The 14864-nt window shown below is 47.9% G+C and overlaps 1 protein-coding gene across 1 annotated transcript in view; it reads left to right on the top strand.

Annotated features, from left to right (window-relative positions):
• LOC145345618 (calpain-14-like) overlaps positions 1-14864 on the top strand; it is a 113283-nt gene that overhangs the window by 67049 nt on the left and 31370 nt on the right. Inside the window, exons 12-18 of the mRNA XM_080193451.1 lie at positions 2525-2727; positions 5662-5725; positions 7946-8002; positions 10107-10202; positions 12434-12531; positions 12636-12738; positions 14732-14789. Of these exons, the coding sequence (XP_080049577.1) occupies positions 2525-2727; positions 5662-5725; positions 7946-8002; positions 10107-10202; positions 12434-12531; positions 12636-12738; positions 14732-14789 (679 nt within the window). The remainder of the gene's footprint in view (positions 1-2524; positions 2728-5661; positions 5726-7945; positions 8003-10106; positions 10203-12433; positions 12532-12635; positions 12739-14731; positions 14790-14864) is intronic.

A 14864-nucleotide genomic window follows, 5' to 3' on the forward strand; every position in this document is an offset into this window, starting at 1 on the left:
TCCATTTCAGTAGCAATAATAGGAAGACAGATTATTACTTGAATGGGTGTAAATTGGGAGATACTCATTGATACTCAATGAGACCTTGGGGTCCTCATGCATCAGTCACTGAAAGTAAGCATTCAGGTACAGCAGGCAGTAAATGGTTTGTTGGCCTTCACAGCGAGAGGATTTGAGTATAGGGATAGGGATGTTTTGCTGCAATTGTACCGGGTGTTGGTGAGGCTACACCTGGAGTATTGTGCGTTGTTTTGGTGTCCTTATCCGAGGAAGGATGTCCTTGCTATAGAGGGAGTGCAGTGAAGGTTTACCAGGCTGATTCCTGGGATGGCAGGTCTGTCATATAAGGAGATAATAAGTCGGTTAGGATTATATTCACTGGAGTTTAGAAAAGTGAGAGGGGATCGGATAGAAACTTATAAAATTCTAACAGGGTTAGACAGGATTGATTCAGGAAGAATATTCCCAATGGTGGGGGAGTCCAGAATTAGGGGTCATTGTTTCAGGATAAGGATAAACCTTTTAGAACTGAGGTGAGGAGAAATTTCTTCACCCAGAGAGTGGCGAATATGTGGAATTCACTATCAAAGAAAGCATTTGCAGCCAAAACATAGTCTGATTTCATGGAGAAATTAAATAAAGAGGCGACACGGTAGCACATTGGTCAGCACTGCTGCTTCACAGCTCCAGGGTCCTGGGTTCGATTCTCGGCTCGGGTCACTGCCTGTGAGGAGTTTGCACATTCTCCTCGGGTCTGCATGAGTTTCCTCCGGGTGCTCCGGTTTCCTCCCACAGTCCAAAGATGTGCGGGTTAGGTTGATTGGCCATGCTAAATTTGACCCTTAGTGTCCTGAGATGCTCAGGTTAGAGGGATTAGGTGGTAAGTATGTAGAGATATGGAGGTAAGGCCTGGGTGGGATTGAGGTCAGTGCAGACTCGATGGGCCAAATGGCCTCTTTCTGCACTGTAGGGATTCTATGATTCTGTGAAAGCTCTAGGGGCTAAAGGGATCAATGGATATGAGGGGAAGGGGGGAGTTAGAGTGTTAAATTTGATGATCAGTTATGATCAGAATGAATGGCGGAGCGGGCTGAGCAGTCTGAACGGTCTCCTCCTAGTTTCTATGACTGGTAATATTTGGATTTGAATACACATTTATCCCTCGGCTGGAGTTGTGTGCTAATTATTCTTCAATTATTAATCTGGCCGTTGCCTTGACATCAAATCTGGTTCAATACCTACTGCTCTTCATATTGCTGGAGGATATCAGGTGGTAATGGATAACTTGGAACCTAGAAAGGGTAAATATAGAATCAAATGACCCAACCGCTCAGTGAACACACATAGCTGACAATCTCTTATCTCTTCTTCTCCCAGGTTCCTCACACAGTAAGTATTTTTTATAATTTTATTTCATGCTTTGGCTGATTCTCAACGTATACACACAATGTATCGGAGTTTTAATTGGTCAGTTGTCCTGATAAAGCTGCAATGGGTTGAATTTAACATCTCAGTGTGATCACTGGCTGGAAACCAGTCACAGCCCCAATATGAACTGTTTCTGAAACCTCAATGGGATTTAGTTCCACTGAGGTGCCCACCTCCAGACTTCCCAGATCCATCCTTCCCAATTCCCGGTGTGTACTGGATGTCCCGCCCCCGAAAACCACCGTCCAATCAGAGGAGGCAGCTCTCCAGTGCTGACAGCACCACCAGCTGCAGTGGCCAGTGTTGGTACTGCAGTCCAGCCAAGAGGCCTAAGGATCCAGGGCCAGACAAGAAAAGCCCAGTGAAGGGGGGCCCTAAAGGGTCAATTTGATGGTTGGTCTGGGGAGTGGGGCAATCACAATGTGTCCCTCTATTCCCGCTGGCAGGCGTCTTGAGTGTCTGGCAAGGAGGGACACCCCGCTCCCCACCAGGGTCCAGGGCTACCCTCCAGATTATCCCGAGGAGGTGATTGCATAGTGGTATTATCGCTAGACTATTAATCCAGAAACTCAGCTAATGTGGGGACCTGGGTTCAAATCCCACCACAGCAGGTAGTGCAATTTGAATTCAATAAAAAATATCTGGAATTAAGAATCTACTGACGATCATGAAAACACTGCCGATTTTCAGAAAAACTCATCTGGTTCACTAATGTCCTTTTGGGAAGGAAATCTGCTCTCCTTACCCGGTCTGGCCTACATGTGACTCCAGCACCACGGCAATGTGGTTAACTCCAAGGGCAACTAGGGATGGCCCAGCCAGCGACACCCATGTCCCACAAATGAATATAAATAAATTCCTGGTGGGATTCTTACGTAGCATGAGTGAAACCACCTGTCCTGCCTCTGGGGAGGGTGAGGGGGGAGGGGGCATGGGTGGGGAGGGGGTATTAAATCCTGCCCATTGTTATAACCTACAGAGCCATGGAGAAATGGCACCGTGATTGGTTTGCTCTTCCAAAGACATGGCTTAAGAAAGATGGACTGAATGGCCTCCTCTGTGCTGTGATATGATTGCACTAATGCTCCCATGTAAGTTCCAGGTACAGAATGAGAAGTTGCCACCGACGTTACTGGATCAACGTTACCTCGTAAGGAAGACAGCATTCCGTGCAGTCCGGGAGTTGAGTGAAACATACCAGTTGGGGCCAGGCACTTATGTCTTAGTGCCATTTACATACCCCAACCAAGAGAAGGACTTCCTCCTCCGTGCCTACTTCCAGAAGGGGAGTCATCAAAAGTAATGTATTGCTTCACCCTATCTGAGACATTCTCACCTTCCTGTCCCACTGCTTCTCTCTCTGTCCCTTAGACTGAGTAATGCATGTGAGGAATTGGCAGCCGGGTTCAGAAATGTGGGAAAGGAAAGGTGCCATTGATCTACTGCTTTCCTCAGTCTGGCTGTGCAGCCCAATATATAGGAGTTCAAAGAACAAAGAGTGACCCAGCGCAGGAACAGGCCCTTCAGCCCACCAAGCCTGTGCCGATACATGGTTTCTATCCCTCTGTTCATCTGTCTATCAAGATGCCCTTCGAGTGTTGCTGACGTGCCTGCTTCCACCACCTCTACTGGCAGTGCATTCCTCTGAAAAGCTTTTCCTGTACGCCTCCCCTAAACTTACCAGCTCTCACCTTAAACCTGTGTCCTGGGAAAAAGACTCTGACTCTCTACTCGATCTAATTTGTTATTTCACATGTACTGGGATACAGTGTGGTTAGCACTGCTGCCCCACAGCACCAGGGTTCAATTCCTGCTTTAGGTCACTGTCTGTGCAGAGTCTGCACCTTCTCCCTGTGTCTGTGTGGGTTTTCTTCAGGTGCTCTGGTTTCCTCCCACTGTCCAAAAGACATGCTGGTTCAGTGCATTGGCCATGTTAAATTCTCCTTTAGTGTACCCGAACAGGCGCCAGAGTGTGACAACTAGGGGATTTTCACAGTAATTTCATTGCAGAGTTAATGTAAGCCTACTTGTGACACTAATAAATAAATTTCAGATAGTGAAAAGTATTGTCAACAAGACAGGAGATTGTCATTGACTTCAGGAAGCATAAAGGAGAACATGCCCCTGTCTACATCAACAGGGACAATGTAGAAAGGGTCAAGAGCTTCAAGTCTTTAGGTGTCCAGATCACCAACAACCTGTCCTCGTCCCCCCATGCTGACACTATAGTTAAGAAAGCCCATCAATCCTCTACTTTCTCAGAAGACTAAGGAAATTTGGCATGTCTGGTACAACTCTCACCAACTTTTACAGATGCACCATAGAAAGCATTCTTTCTGGTTGTATCACAGCTTGGTATGGCTCCTGCTCTGCCCAAGACTGCAAGAAACTACAAAACGTTGTGAATGAAGCCCAGTCCATCACTCAAACCAACCTCCCATCCATTGGCTCTGCCTACACTTCCCACTGCCTCGGCAAAACAGCCAGCATAATTAAGGACCCCACACACTCTGGACATTCTCTCTTCCACCTTCTTCTGTTGGGAAAAAGATACAAAAGTCTCAGGTCATTTACCAACTCAAGAACAGCTTCTTCCCTGCTGCTGTCAGACTTTTGAATGGACATATCTTGCATTAAGCTGATCTTTTTCTACACCCGAGCTATGACTGTAATACTACATTCTGCACTCTCTCCTTTCCTTCTCTATGAACAGTATGCTTTGTCTGTATAGTGCACAAGAAACAATACTTTTTACTGTATTATACATGTGACAATAATAAATCAAATCAAAGTATTGTTTCTTGCGTCCGATACAAAGTATACTGTTTAGAAAGTACATAAGGGAGAGAGAAAGGAGAGGATGCAGAATGTAGTGTTACAGTCATAGCTAGGGTGTAGAAAAAGATCAGCTTAATGTGAAGTAGGGTCCATTCAAAATGCTGACAGCCATGATGTGGAGATGTCGGTGTGGGACTGGGGTAAACACAGTAAGAAACCTCACAACACCAGGTTAAAGTCCAACAGGTTTATTTGGTAGCAAACTCCCTCACCTGACGAAGGAGCAGCGCTCCAAAAGCTAGTGGTGTGTACTACCAAACAATCCTGTTGGACTTTAACCTGGTGTTGTGAGAAGTCTGACGGCAGCAGCGAAGAAGCTGTTCTTGAGTTGGTTGGTATGTGACCTCAGACTTTATATCTATTTCCTGATGAAAGAAGTTAGTGGAGAGAATGTCTGGAAAGGATGCTTTCTAAGGCCCTTATCCAGTTGAGAATATTTGTGACTCCAGTGCCAGCCCAACAGGATTGAGTTCCCACAGCCCCCTGATGTGGACTGGTGAGATAGTCAGTTGTATCAAACTGGTCCAATCTCAGCTGTTTGAAGAGAAGGCTGACTGGCACCTTCTCAGGGTAACCAAAGTAGAGGCAATAAGTGCCAATCTTGCCAATAGCATATACAATGAATGAGACCCAACATCTGGGCTGGGCTGGAGATCAAACAATATCAGTACAGAAATGGTCCTGAACATTCTCTCTTCAATGGACTGAATGGCCTAATTCACTCCTGTATCTTATAGTCACAGAGGTTTACAGCATGGAACAGGCCCTTCAGCCCAACTTGTCCATGTCGCCTCTTTGTTTTAACTCCTAAGCTAATCCCAATTGCCCGCATTTGGCCCATATCCCTCCACACCCAATTTACCCATATAAACATTTAAATACTTTTTAAAAGATAAAATTGTACCTGCCTGTACTACTACCTCTGACAGCTTGTTCCAGAGACTTACCATCCTGTGTGTGAAACAATTGCCCCTCTGGACTCATTTCTATCTCTGCCCTCTCACCTTAAACCTATGCCCTCTAGTTTTAGACTCCCTGACCTTTGGGAAAAGATATTGACTACCTATCTGATCTGTGCCCCTCATTATTTTATAGACCTCTAGAACTCAGCCTCCTACACTCCAGAGAAAAAAGTCCCAGTCTATTCAGCCTCTCCTTATAACTCAAACGATCAAGTCCCAATAGCATCCTAGTAAATCTTTTCTGCACTCTTTTCTAGTTTAATAATATCCTTTCTATAATAGGGTGACCAGAATTACACATAGTATTCTTACCAATGTCTTGTACAATTTCTCCAAGGCATTCCAACTCCTGAGTCTCTCTGTCTCTGCTTTCAGCAGTTTGATAGTATTAAAAATGGAATATATAACATGCTTTATATCTCTTTTCTTGCAGCAATGCAAGTTTCAACCATAATCTTCACCACTCTCCAGAACCCATCAGTTTCTTACCGAGACAGGTAAGGAATGAACCAATTTTATTGAGTTCTTTAAGTTTTTAAATGGGATGTGGGCATCACTGGTGAGGCCAGCATTTATTGCCCATCCCTAACTGCCCTTGAGAAGGGGGTGGTGAGCTGCCTCCTTGAATCGCTGCAGTTCCTGAGGTGTAGATACATCCACTGTGCAGTTAGGGTGGGAGTTCCAGGATTTTGATCTACCAATGGAGGAAGGCATCTTGATAAATTGCTGCAGTATGTTACTTTTGATGATAATTGCCCAAATCATGTCACTGGCCGTTCGAATCACAGCAATTTCTGCCCAATGATCTCCCCCTAACAGCAATGATATAAATGTGCAAATAATCTGTTAACGTGGTGTTAACTGAGGGATAATTATTGGCCAGGACATCAGGGAGATTATTCTTCCCCACCACCCCCAGCTCCCATTCATCTTCAAATAGTCCCAGGGCCCAGGTTCAACGTCCAGCACTGCTGACAGTGCGGCACCCCCTCGCTGGAGCGTCAGATTAGATTTGGTGTTCAAGTGGAAGGTAATTGTGCTGACTCTGAGACAAGAATGCTGGTCACTGAGCTACAGCTGACAAGCCAAGAACGGGTCTGCATCATTTATAGTAATTTCAATGTACCGGCCATGTTAAATTCTCCCTCAGTGTACCCAAACAGGAGTGTGACAACTAGGGGATTTTCACAGTAACTTCATTGCGGTGTTAATGTAAGCCTACTTGTGACACTAATAAATAAACTTAAACTAATCTAAAAACTAAACTAATCAAAATGAAATTGTTTTAGTATTGGTGACATTTAATCCTTTAGTTCCTCTGGCACCCTGGGAGAGGAGAAGGAATTTATAACAAATGGGACCCTCCAAATGTCTGGGAGCTAATATGAACACTCGGTTAGACAGGGGGAGGCAATGGTGAATTGTCACTGAATTAGTAATCCAGGGAAATGTTCCGGGTTCGAATCCCACCATGGCAGATGGTGGAATTTGAATTCAAATTTAAAAAATTAAGAATCTACTGATGACCATGAAACCATTGCTGATTGCCTGAAAAACCCATCTGGCTCACTAATGTCCTTTAGAGAAGGAATTCTGCCATTGGGCAGTATGGTGGCACAGTGGTTAACATTGCTGCCTCCCAGCACTAGGGACCCAGCTTCGATTCCCGGCTCGGGTCACTGTCTGTGTGGACCCTCTGCCCCATCCACCAGAGATATTTCTGACCCACCTCCTCCTCCCTCCCCCTCACTAGAGAACAATCTGGCCCTTCTGCCCCTCCCCACCCCACCACCAATCTGAGACAGGGAGCAGCTGGAAGCTCTGAGCTCACCGCTTTCAGAAGCTGGAGCACCCGAAACAGATCTTTATCGAGCGTGCCTGTTTGGTGCTGAACCTGGACAGGCGAACGCGATGGTAAAGGGGGAGATGCCAGTAAAATCGGGTGTCCAGCTCATTCAGTCAATTTAAATACATGCAAATTCATTTAAATGGCCATCGTGCCCGTTTTGGGTGTGGTTCTGATTGTGGCCATTTTTGGACCTTGATAAAGGGGGAATCTGTGCAGATGCGGGATTGGATCTCACTAATCGCCTTCTGCTCGACTTTACCAAGTTTTTGTGCTGGAAAATGGGCACAGCGCAATGATAAAATTGGGCCCAATGTATTGGGACACGGTGTCACTCATTTCATCATTGATGACCACGTTAGGTTGGGTTTTAGAGCAGGCCAGCGCTGTTTAAAGGTGTGACATTGTCTTCTCGGGGTGTGGGTCACACCTACACGCTCGAGGTGGACTCAGTGATACAGAGCGTGTGCGGGAAATCGCTGGAGGAAATGGTTGTGAGGCACAGACTTAGACCGGGGGGTCCCAAAGGTCAGAGGGGGTGTCCCAAAGGGCAAGGGGGGATCCCAAAGGTCAGGAGGGACCCCACACGTCAGCCACCCACAAACCCTCCACTCTCTCATTCCCATTCCTGCTTGTAACTTCCCCAGTTATCAGATTGTGTACATGGCGAAAGGCAGAAGCTCCTTCACCCCTCCAGGAGTGTCCTCGGGGAGTGTGGGCCCAATTCTAGCAGGTTATGATCGTGTCGATCAACTCCTTCCTGTACAGGGGCATTCCGAGGATCAGGTACAGATATTGATTCAGCAGAACATGTAGGGAAGTGACTGGCCTTTTCTTTACTACAGAATCTTTCTGTCCCTCTCTCTTTCAGCCTCAGAGCCGAGACTATAACAGCTCCTGGGAACAAATCTTTAATAAATATGCCCAGGTGAGTGCTGCCAATGGACCTCTGTTCATAATCTGTGTACGGATTGAGTAAATACAGAGAAATTGGATTGTCAAGAAACACGGGATCCAGTGGAGAGGGAGAGAGCTCCACAAACACTGGATCCAGTGGAGAGGGAGGGAGAGTACTGAGCCCCACAAACACTGGATCCAGTGGAGAGGGAGGGAGAGAATAGAGCTCCAGAAACACTGGATCCAGTGGAGAGGGAGGGGAGTACTGAGCCCCACAAACACTGGATCCAGTGGAGAGGGAGGGAGAGTACTGAGCCCCACAAACACTGGATCCAGCGGAAAGGGAGGGAGAGAGCTGAATACCAGAAACACTGGATCCAGTGGAAAGGGAGGGAGAGAATAGAGCTCCAGAAACACTGGTTCCAGTGGAGAGGGAACTGATAGGAACTGAACTCCAGAAACATTGGATCCAGCAGAAAGGGAGGGAGAGAGCTGAATGCCAGAAACACTGGATCCAGTGGAGAGGGAACTGATGGGAGCTGAGCTCCAGGAACACTGGATCCAGTGGAGAGGGAACTGATGGGAACTGAGCTCTGGAAATACTGGATCCAGTGGAGAGGGAACTGATGGGAGCTGAGTTGGGAATTGGGTGGTAAATTGAAGGTCTTTCCGGCTCTGGCACCCCCGATGGTTTCATTCCTGACACCACAGTTTATCAGGAATGATGTCTGAGCCTTGGAGAAAGTACAGCATTGATTCACCAGACTGACACTGGCACTCAAAGGGTTAAAGTAGGCCATCATTTCAGAATATTGGCTTGTATTTTCTTGGCTGGAATTTTCTGGATGGCGGGGCCTAGATCCCTCTGCTCATCCACACTATTCAGAGTCCTCCCGTTAGCCCTATACTCGACACATCTGTTATTCCTACCAAAGTGAATCACCTCACACTTCTCCGCATTAAACTCCATCCGCCACCTCTCGGCCCAGCTCTGCAACCTGTCTAAGTCTCCCTGCAAACTATGACACCCTTCATCACTATCTACCACACCTCCGACTTTGGTGTCATCAGCAAATTTACTAATCCACCCAACTATACCCTCATCCAGATCATTAATAAAAATTACAAACAGCAGTGGCCCCAAAACAGATCCCTGAGGCACACCACTCGTAACCGAACTCCATGACGAATATTTACCATCAACCACCACCCTCTGTCTCCTATCTGATAGCCAATTCCTGATCCAATTTCCTAGACTACCCTCAATCCCATACATCTGCATTTTCTGCAGAAGCCTACCATGGTGAACCTTATCAAACGCCTTACTAAAATCCATATACACCACGTCCACTGCCTTACCCCCATCCACCTCTTTGGTCACTTTCTCAAAAAACTCAATAAGGTTAGTAAGGCACGACCTACCCTCCACAAAACCATGCTGACTATCTCCAATCAATTCATTACTCTCCAAATAACTATAAATCCTATCCCTAATAATTTTTTCTAAAACCTTGCCCACAACAGAAGTAAGACTCACCGGTCTATAATTCCCGGAATTATAATTAGGAAGCTTTCCTTCCCAGGTCCGTATCAATCTGTCTTTCTGACTGTGAGCCTTTGCTGTTTATTTAGTCCGTGTCTTAAAGTTCATTCTGTGGGTGATAGCAATGAATAGAGTCTCCATCACGCTCTCCCACTCTTACCGCCTGCTATTGGTGTAGGTTGGAAGGAGTTACAATCTCTGACGGTTTGGCTGAGTTCTGAATCCACCTACCTGGCCCTCAGTCCCGAGAGTGGACTGGTTTTGAGGGAGTGAGTTTCAGATTGACACAGACGTTTCTGTGAAGGAACCTTTCCTGATTTCACTCCAAAATGCTCAATCTCCCATTCCACGTGACTCAGAAGCAGATCCACACAACCGAGCAGGGCATGGGGGGTTGGGGGGGGGGGGTGGCGTTCAGATCAGCCATAATTGATAGTACAGGCTAAAGGGGCTGAATGGCAGATCTCTGTTCCTGTACACTTGTGGATTACTTCACTGTCTGGCTGTCCCAGATTTGGAGGGAGAGGCTGGCCGTGTGAGGTTCCATATACACTTCACATTCACCCTCCTCCTTCTCTCTATCTCTTCACAGACCCTACATCCCAGACTGTCAATGTCTCGATTCAACCGGTTCAGCAGTTGGAGCCCCCCACTGTCAACCAGCCCCTTATCCCCGACCAGGATGGAGGTAAATGGGTTTATCATTCTTGTCCAATGCGTGGTCACGTGTAGTCAGTCCTGTCTTGTGTGGAACATAAAAACCAATCAGCGTACAAAGAGCAGTGAGATAGATATTCTGGGGAGGTGATGGCCTTGTGGTATTATCATTGAATTATTAATCCAGAAACTCAGCTAACATTCTGGAGACCCAGGTTCAAATCCCGCAATGGCAGATGGTGAAATTTGAGTTCAATAAAAACATAATTGGAATTAAAATCTACTGATGACCATGAAACCATTGTTGGTTGTTGGAAAAACCCATCCGGTTCACTAATGTCCTTTTGGGAAGAAAATCTGCCATCCTTACCCGGTCTGGCCTTCATGTGACTCCAGAGCCACATGTGGTTGATTCTCAACCTCCCTCAGGTAACTAGGGATGGACAATATATACCAGCCCACAAATGAATTAAAAAAACTCCCTGCCCACCATGTGCCCTTTTCAATTCTTTCACTTTCCCTCTCAAACCAAGCATTCACCAGGCTGTGTTCACCAGCAGCTGAATTCTATCCCAGATACTGGGGATGGTTAACACTGACCCTCCCTCACTCAGTCTGTATCAGTCCTGATGGTGCACTTTCCCAGAGTTTACTTTGAACCAACCCACCACACCCGGTTCACGGTGTGTCCTCTGATACAAACCCTCTGCTCAGTCACACTCTTGGCCTTTTCACACAGCTTTGAGGATTCAATTCCTTTTAACTCGGTCATCCTGAAGAGATTCTGAAATTTTATTCTTCATCCTGTGAATTTGATAGGGTCTTTTAAGAGACTTCTTGGTGAGTACATAGGACTTAGTAAGATAGAGGGTTATAGGTAAGCCTAGTAGTTACAGACTTGTGGGCCAAAGGGCCTGTTTGTGCTGTAGCTTTTCTGTGTTCTATGTTCTATCTCCTTCTGTCAAACAGAAAACTGGCTGTGTTGGTGGAAACTCAGCTTGCTCAGAATTGTACATGGGATTTAATGGGATTGAGAGTTATAGACAGGCCTGGTAGGTATGGATGTGATCGGTGCAACTTGTGGGCCGAAGGGCCTGTTTGTGCTGTAGTTTTCTATGTTCTAATTATACCAGAAGTTTCATATCTTATTGCAGCAATTATTTGTGCCTGTTTCTGAGCTCTGATTGCTTCCTGCCTCCAGCTCTCCTTTGTGTTTTCCAGCCACATGGCTTCCGGTCTGAACTTTCTTTCTGCTGGTGTGCTTCCATGCACCTTATTACCCAAAAAAGTTACAATCAATCCCGTTACAATTGATGCAAACCCTTTTACGTCCCTTTCATACATTCTTAAAAACAGTTACAGATTCCACGAAGGCCATCACACAGGCACAACACTCCCACTTCTCTCAGTGAAATCAGGTTCCAGATTTTGTGCTATATTGTTGGCAGTTCTGTTCCCTGGATTCACACAAATAAAAGACTAATTGGTAGTGTTTCTCCACCCCCCCAACCCCAGCACACTCCCACGTCCTACATTCACCCATACGCCCACGCCCACTAGCTCAGATGTTATCAATCTGGGCTAGACTGAAGCTTACCAGATGCAGCCAGTGGCACAGGCCCAACGTCCAGTGAAACACCTCACCACAACATTGGCTTAAATTCTTCTCACTTCAACGTGATGGGAAGGTTTCTGTAGAATTCATGAGATAGATTCTTTTCTGGGTTAGATCATAAGCCGTGTGAGCAGAGTTAGGCCATTCAGCCCATCGAGTCTGCTCCGTCATTCAATCATGGCTGATATTTTTCCCATCCCATTCTCCTGCCTTTTCCCCATAGCCCCCGAGTTCCTTATTAATCAAGAACCTATCTATCTCTGCAAAAAAACCCTCAATGACATCGACTTCGCAGCCTTCTGTGGCAAAGAGTTCCACAGATTCACCACTCTCTGGCTGAAGAAATTCCTCCTCATCTCTGTTTTAAAGGATCGTCCCTTTAGCCTGAGGTTGTGCCCTCTGGTTCTAGTTTTTCCTGCTTGTGGAAACATCCTCTCCATGTCCACTCTATCCGGGCCTCACACTATCCTGTAAGTTTCAATAAGATCCCCCCTATCCTTCTAAACTCCAACGAGTACAGACCCAGAGTCCTCAACCCTTCCTCAGACGATAAGCTCTTCATTCCAGCGATCATCCTTGTGAATCTCCTCTGGACCTTTTCTTATGATGGTAGCTCCAAGCTTACCCATGCTCCTCTCTCATTCCAGAGCTGGAAATCTCAAACCCACAGACAACATAACAGCTGGTCAGAGGTGTTTCCACTGTCTCCCACCTCCCCCATCTCTCCCATCTCACTGTTGCTCAGGTAGGTTCGAGTTCCTTAACCCTCCTTTTATTTTGACCATTCCCACCCTGCCATTGGGATTGACTGGATAGCTGAAAATCATCTAATCTGATGTTCTAACTCAGGATTCCTTCACACCACAAGCAAATCCCGGGGTTCATTATTCCTGAAAAACATCAAAAAGAAATCAAGCTCAGTACCGGGAACAACAGTGGCAAACTCAACCCTGTTGGCACTGTGTGACCCACTGTACACCCAGTCCCGGAGGGGAAAGGACAGTGTGTGACCCACTGTACACCCAGTCCCAGAGGGGGAAAGGACAGTGTGTGACCCACTGTACACCCAGTCCCGGAGGGGGAAAGGACAGTGTGTGACCCACTGTACACCCAGTCCCGGAGGGGGAAAGGACAGTGTGTGACCCACTGTACACCAGTCCCGGAGGGGGAAAGGACAGTGTGTGACCCACTGTACACCCAGTCCCGGAGGGGGAAAGGACAGTGTGTGACCCACTGTACACCCAGTCCCGGAGGGGGAAAGGACAGTGTGTGACCCACTGTACACCCAGTCCCGGAGGGGGAAAGGACAGTGTGTGACCCACTGTACACCCAGTCCCGGAGGGGAAAGGACAGTGTGTGACCCACTGTACACCCAGTCCCGGAGGGGGAAAGGACAGTGTGTGACCCACTGTACACCCAGTCCCGGAGGGGGGAAAGGACAGTGTGTGACCCACTGTACACCCAGTCCCGGAGGGGGAAAGGACAGTGTGTGACCCCACTGTACACCCAGTCCCGGAGGGGGAAAGGACAGTGTGTGACCCACTGTACACCCAGTCCCGGAGGGGGAAAGGACAGTGTGTGACCCACTGTACACCCAGTCCCGGAGGGGGAAAGGACAGTGTGTGACCCACTGTACACCCAGTCCCGGAGGGGGAAAGGACAGTGTGTGACCCACTGTACACCCAGTCCCGGAGGGGGAAAGGACAGTGTGTGACCCACTGTACACCCAGTCCCGGAGGGGGAAAGGACAGTGTGTGACCCACTGTACACCCAGTCCCGGAGGGGGGAAAGGACAGTGTGTGACCCACTGTACACCCAGTCCCGGAGGGGGAAAGGACAGTGTGTGACCCACTGTACACCCAGTCCCGGAGGGGGAAAGGACAGTGTGTGACCCACTGTACACCCAGTCCCAGAGGGGGGAAAGGACAGCGTGTGACCCACTGTACACCCAGTCCCAGAGGGGGGAAAGGACAGCGTGTGACCCACTGTACACCCAGTCCCAGAGGGGGAAAGGACAGTGTGTGACCCACTGTACACCCAGTCCCAGAGGGGGAAAAGGACAGTGTGTGACTCACTGTACACCCAGTCCCAGAGGGGGAAAGGACAGTGTGTGACTCACTGTACACCCAGTCCCAGAGGGGGAAAAGGACAGTGTGTGACTCACTGTACACCCAGTCCCAGAGGGGGAAAGGACAGTGTGTGACTCACTGTACACCCAGTCCCGGAGGGGGAAAGGACAGTGTGTGACCCACTGTACACCCAGTCCCAGAGGGGGAAAGGACAGTGTGTGACCCACTGGACACCCAGTCCCAGAGGGGGGAAAGGACAGTGTGTGACCCACTGTACACCCAGTCCCAGAGGGGGGAAAGGACAGTGTGTGACCCACTGTACACCCAGTCCCAGAGGGGGAAAAGGACAGTGTGTGACTCACTGTACACCCAGTCCCGGAGGGGGAAAGGACAGTGTGTGACTCACTGTACACCCAGTCCCAGAGGGGGAAAAGGACAGTGTGTGACCCACTGTACACCCAGTCCCAGAGGGGGAAAGGACAGTGTGTGACCCACTGTACACCCAGTCCCAGAGGGGGAAAGGACAGTGTGTGACCCACTGTACACCCAGTCCCAGAGGGGGAAAGGACAGTGTGTGACCCACTGTACACCCAGTCCCAGAGGGGGAAAGGACAGTGTGTGACCCACTGTACACCCAGTCCCAGAGGGGGAAAGGACAGTGTGTGACCCACTGTACACCCAGTCCCAGAGGGGGAAAGGACAGTGTGTGACCCACTGTACACCCAGTCCCAGAGGGGGAAAAGGACAGTGTGTGACTCACTGTACACCCAGTCCCAGAGGGGGAAAAGGACAGTGTGTGACTCACTGTACCAGAGAGGAAAGAGTAAAATTGTTAGTAATTCTCCAGATAAACAGTGATGTGTCTTTAACCTACAGAATGCAGAGATCAATGCTAATGCCTTACAGAGGATTTTAAATGAAGTATTTTTGGGAGGTGAGTGAGTTAGCCTCTGTTCTGCTGAATGGATCCCGTTTGGATCTGGGAATTTATGGGATTGTTAGTGTGTCA

Source organism: Carcharhinus amblyrhynchos, chromosome 7, assembly GCF_965287045.1.
Source record: "Carcharhinus amblyrhynchos chromosome 7, sCarAmb.v2.hapA, whole genome shotgun sequence".
NCBI classification, from domain to species: domain Eukaryota; kingdom Metazoa; phylum Chordata; class Chondrichthyes; order Carcharhiniformes; family Carcharhinidae; genus Carcharhinus; species Carcharhinus amblyrhynchos.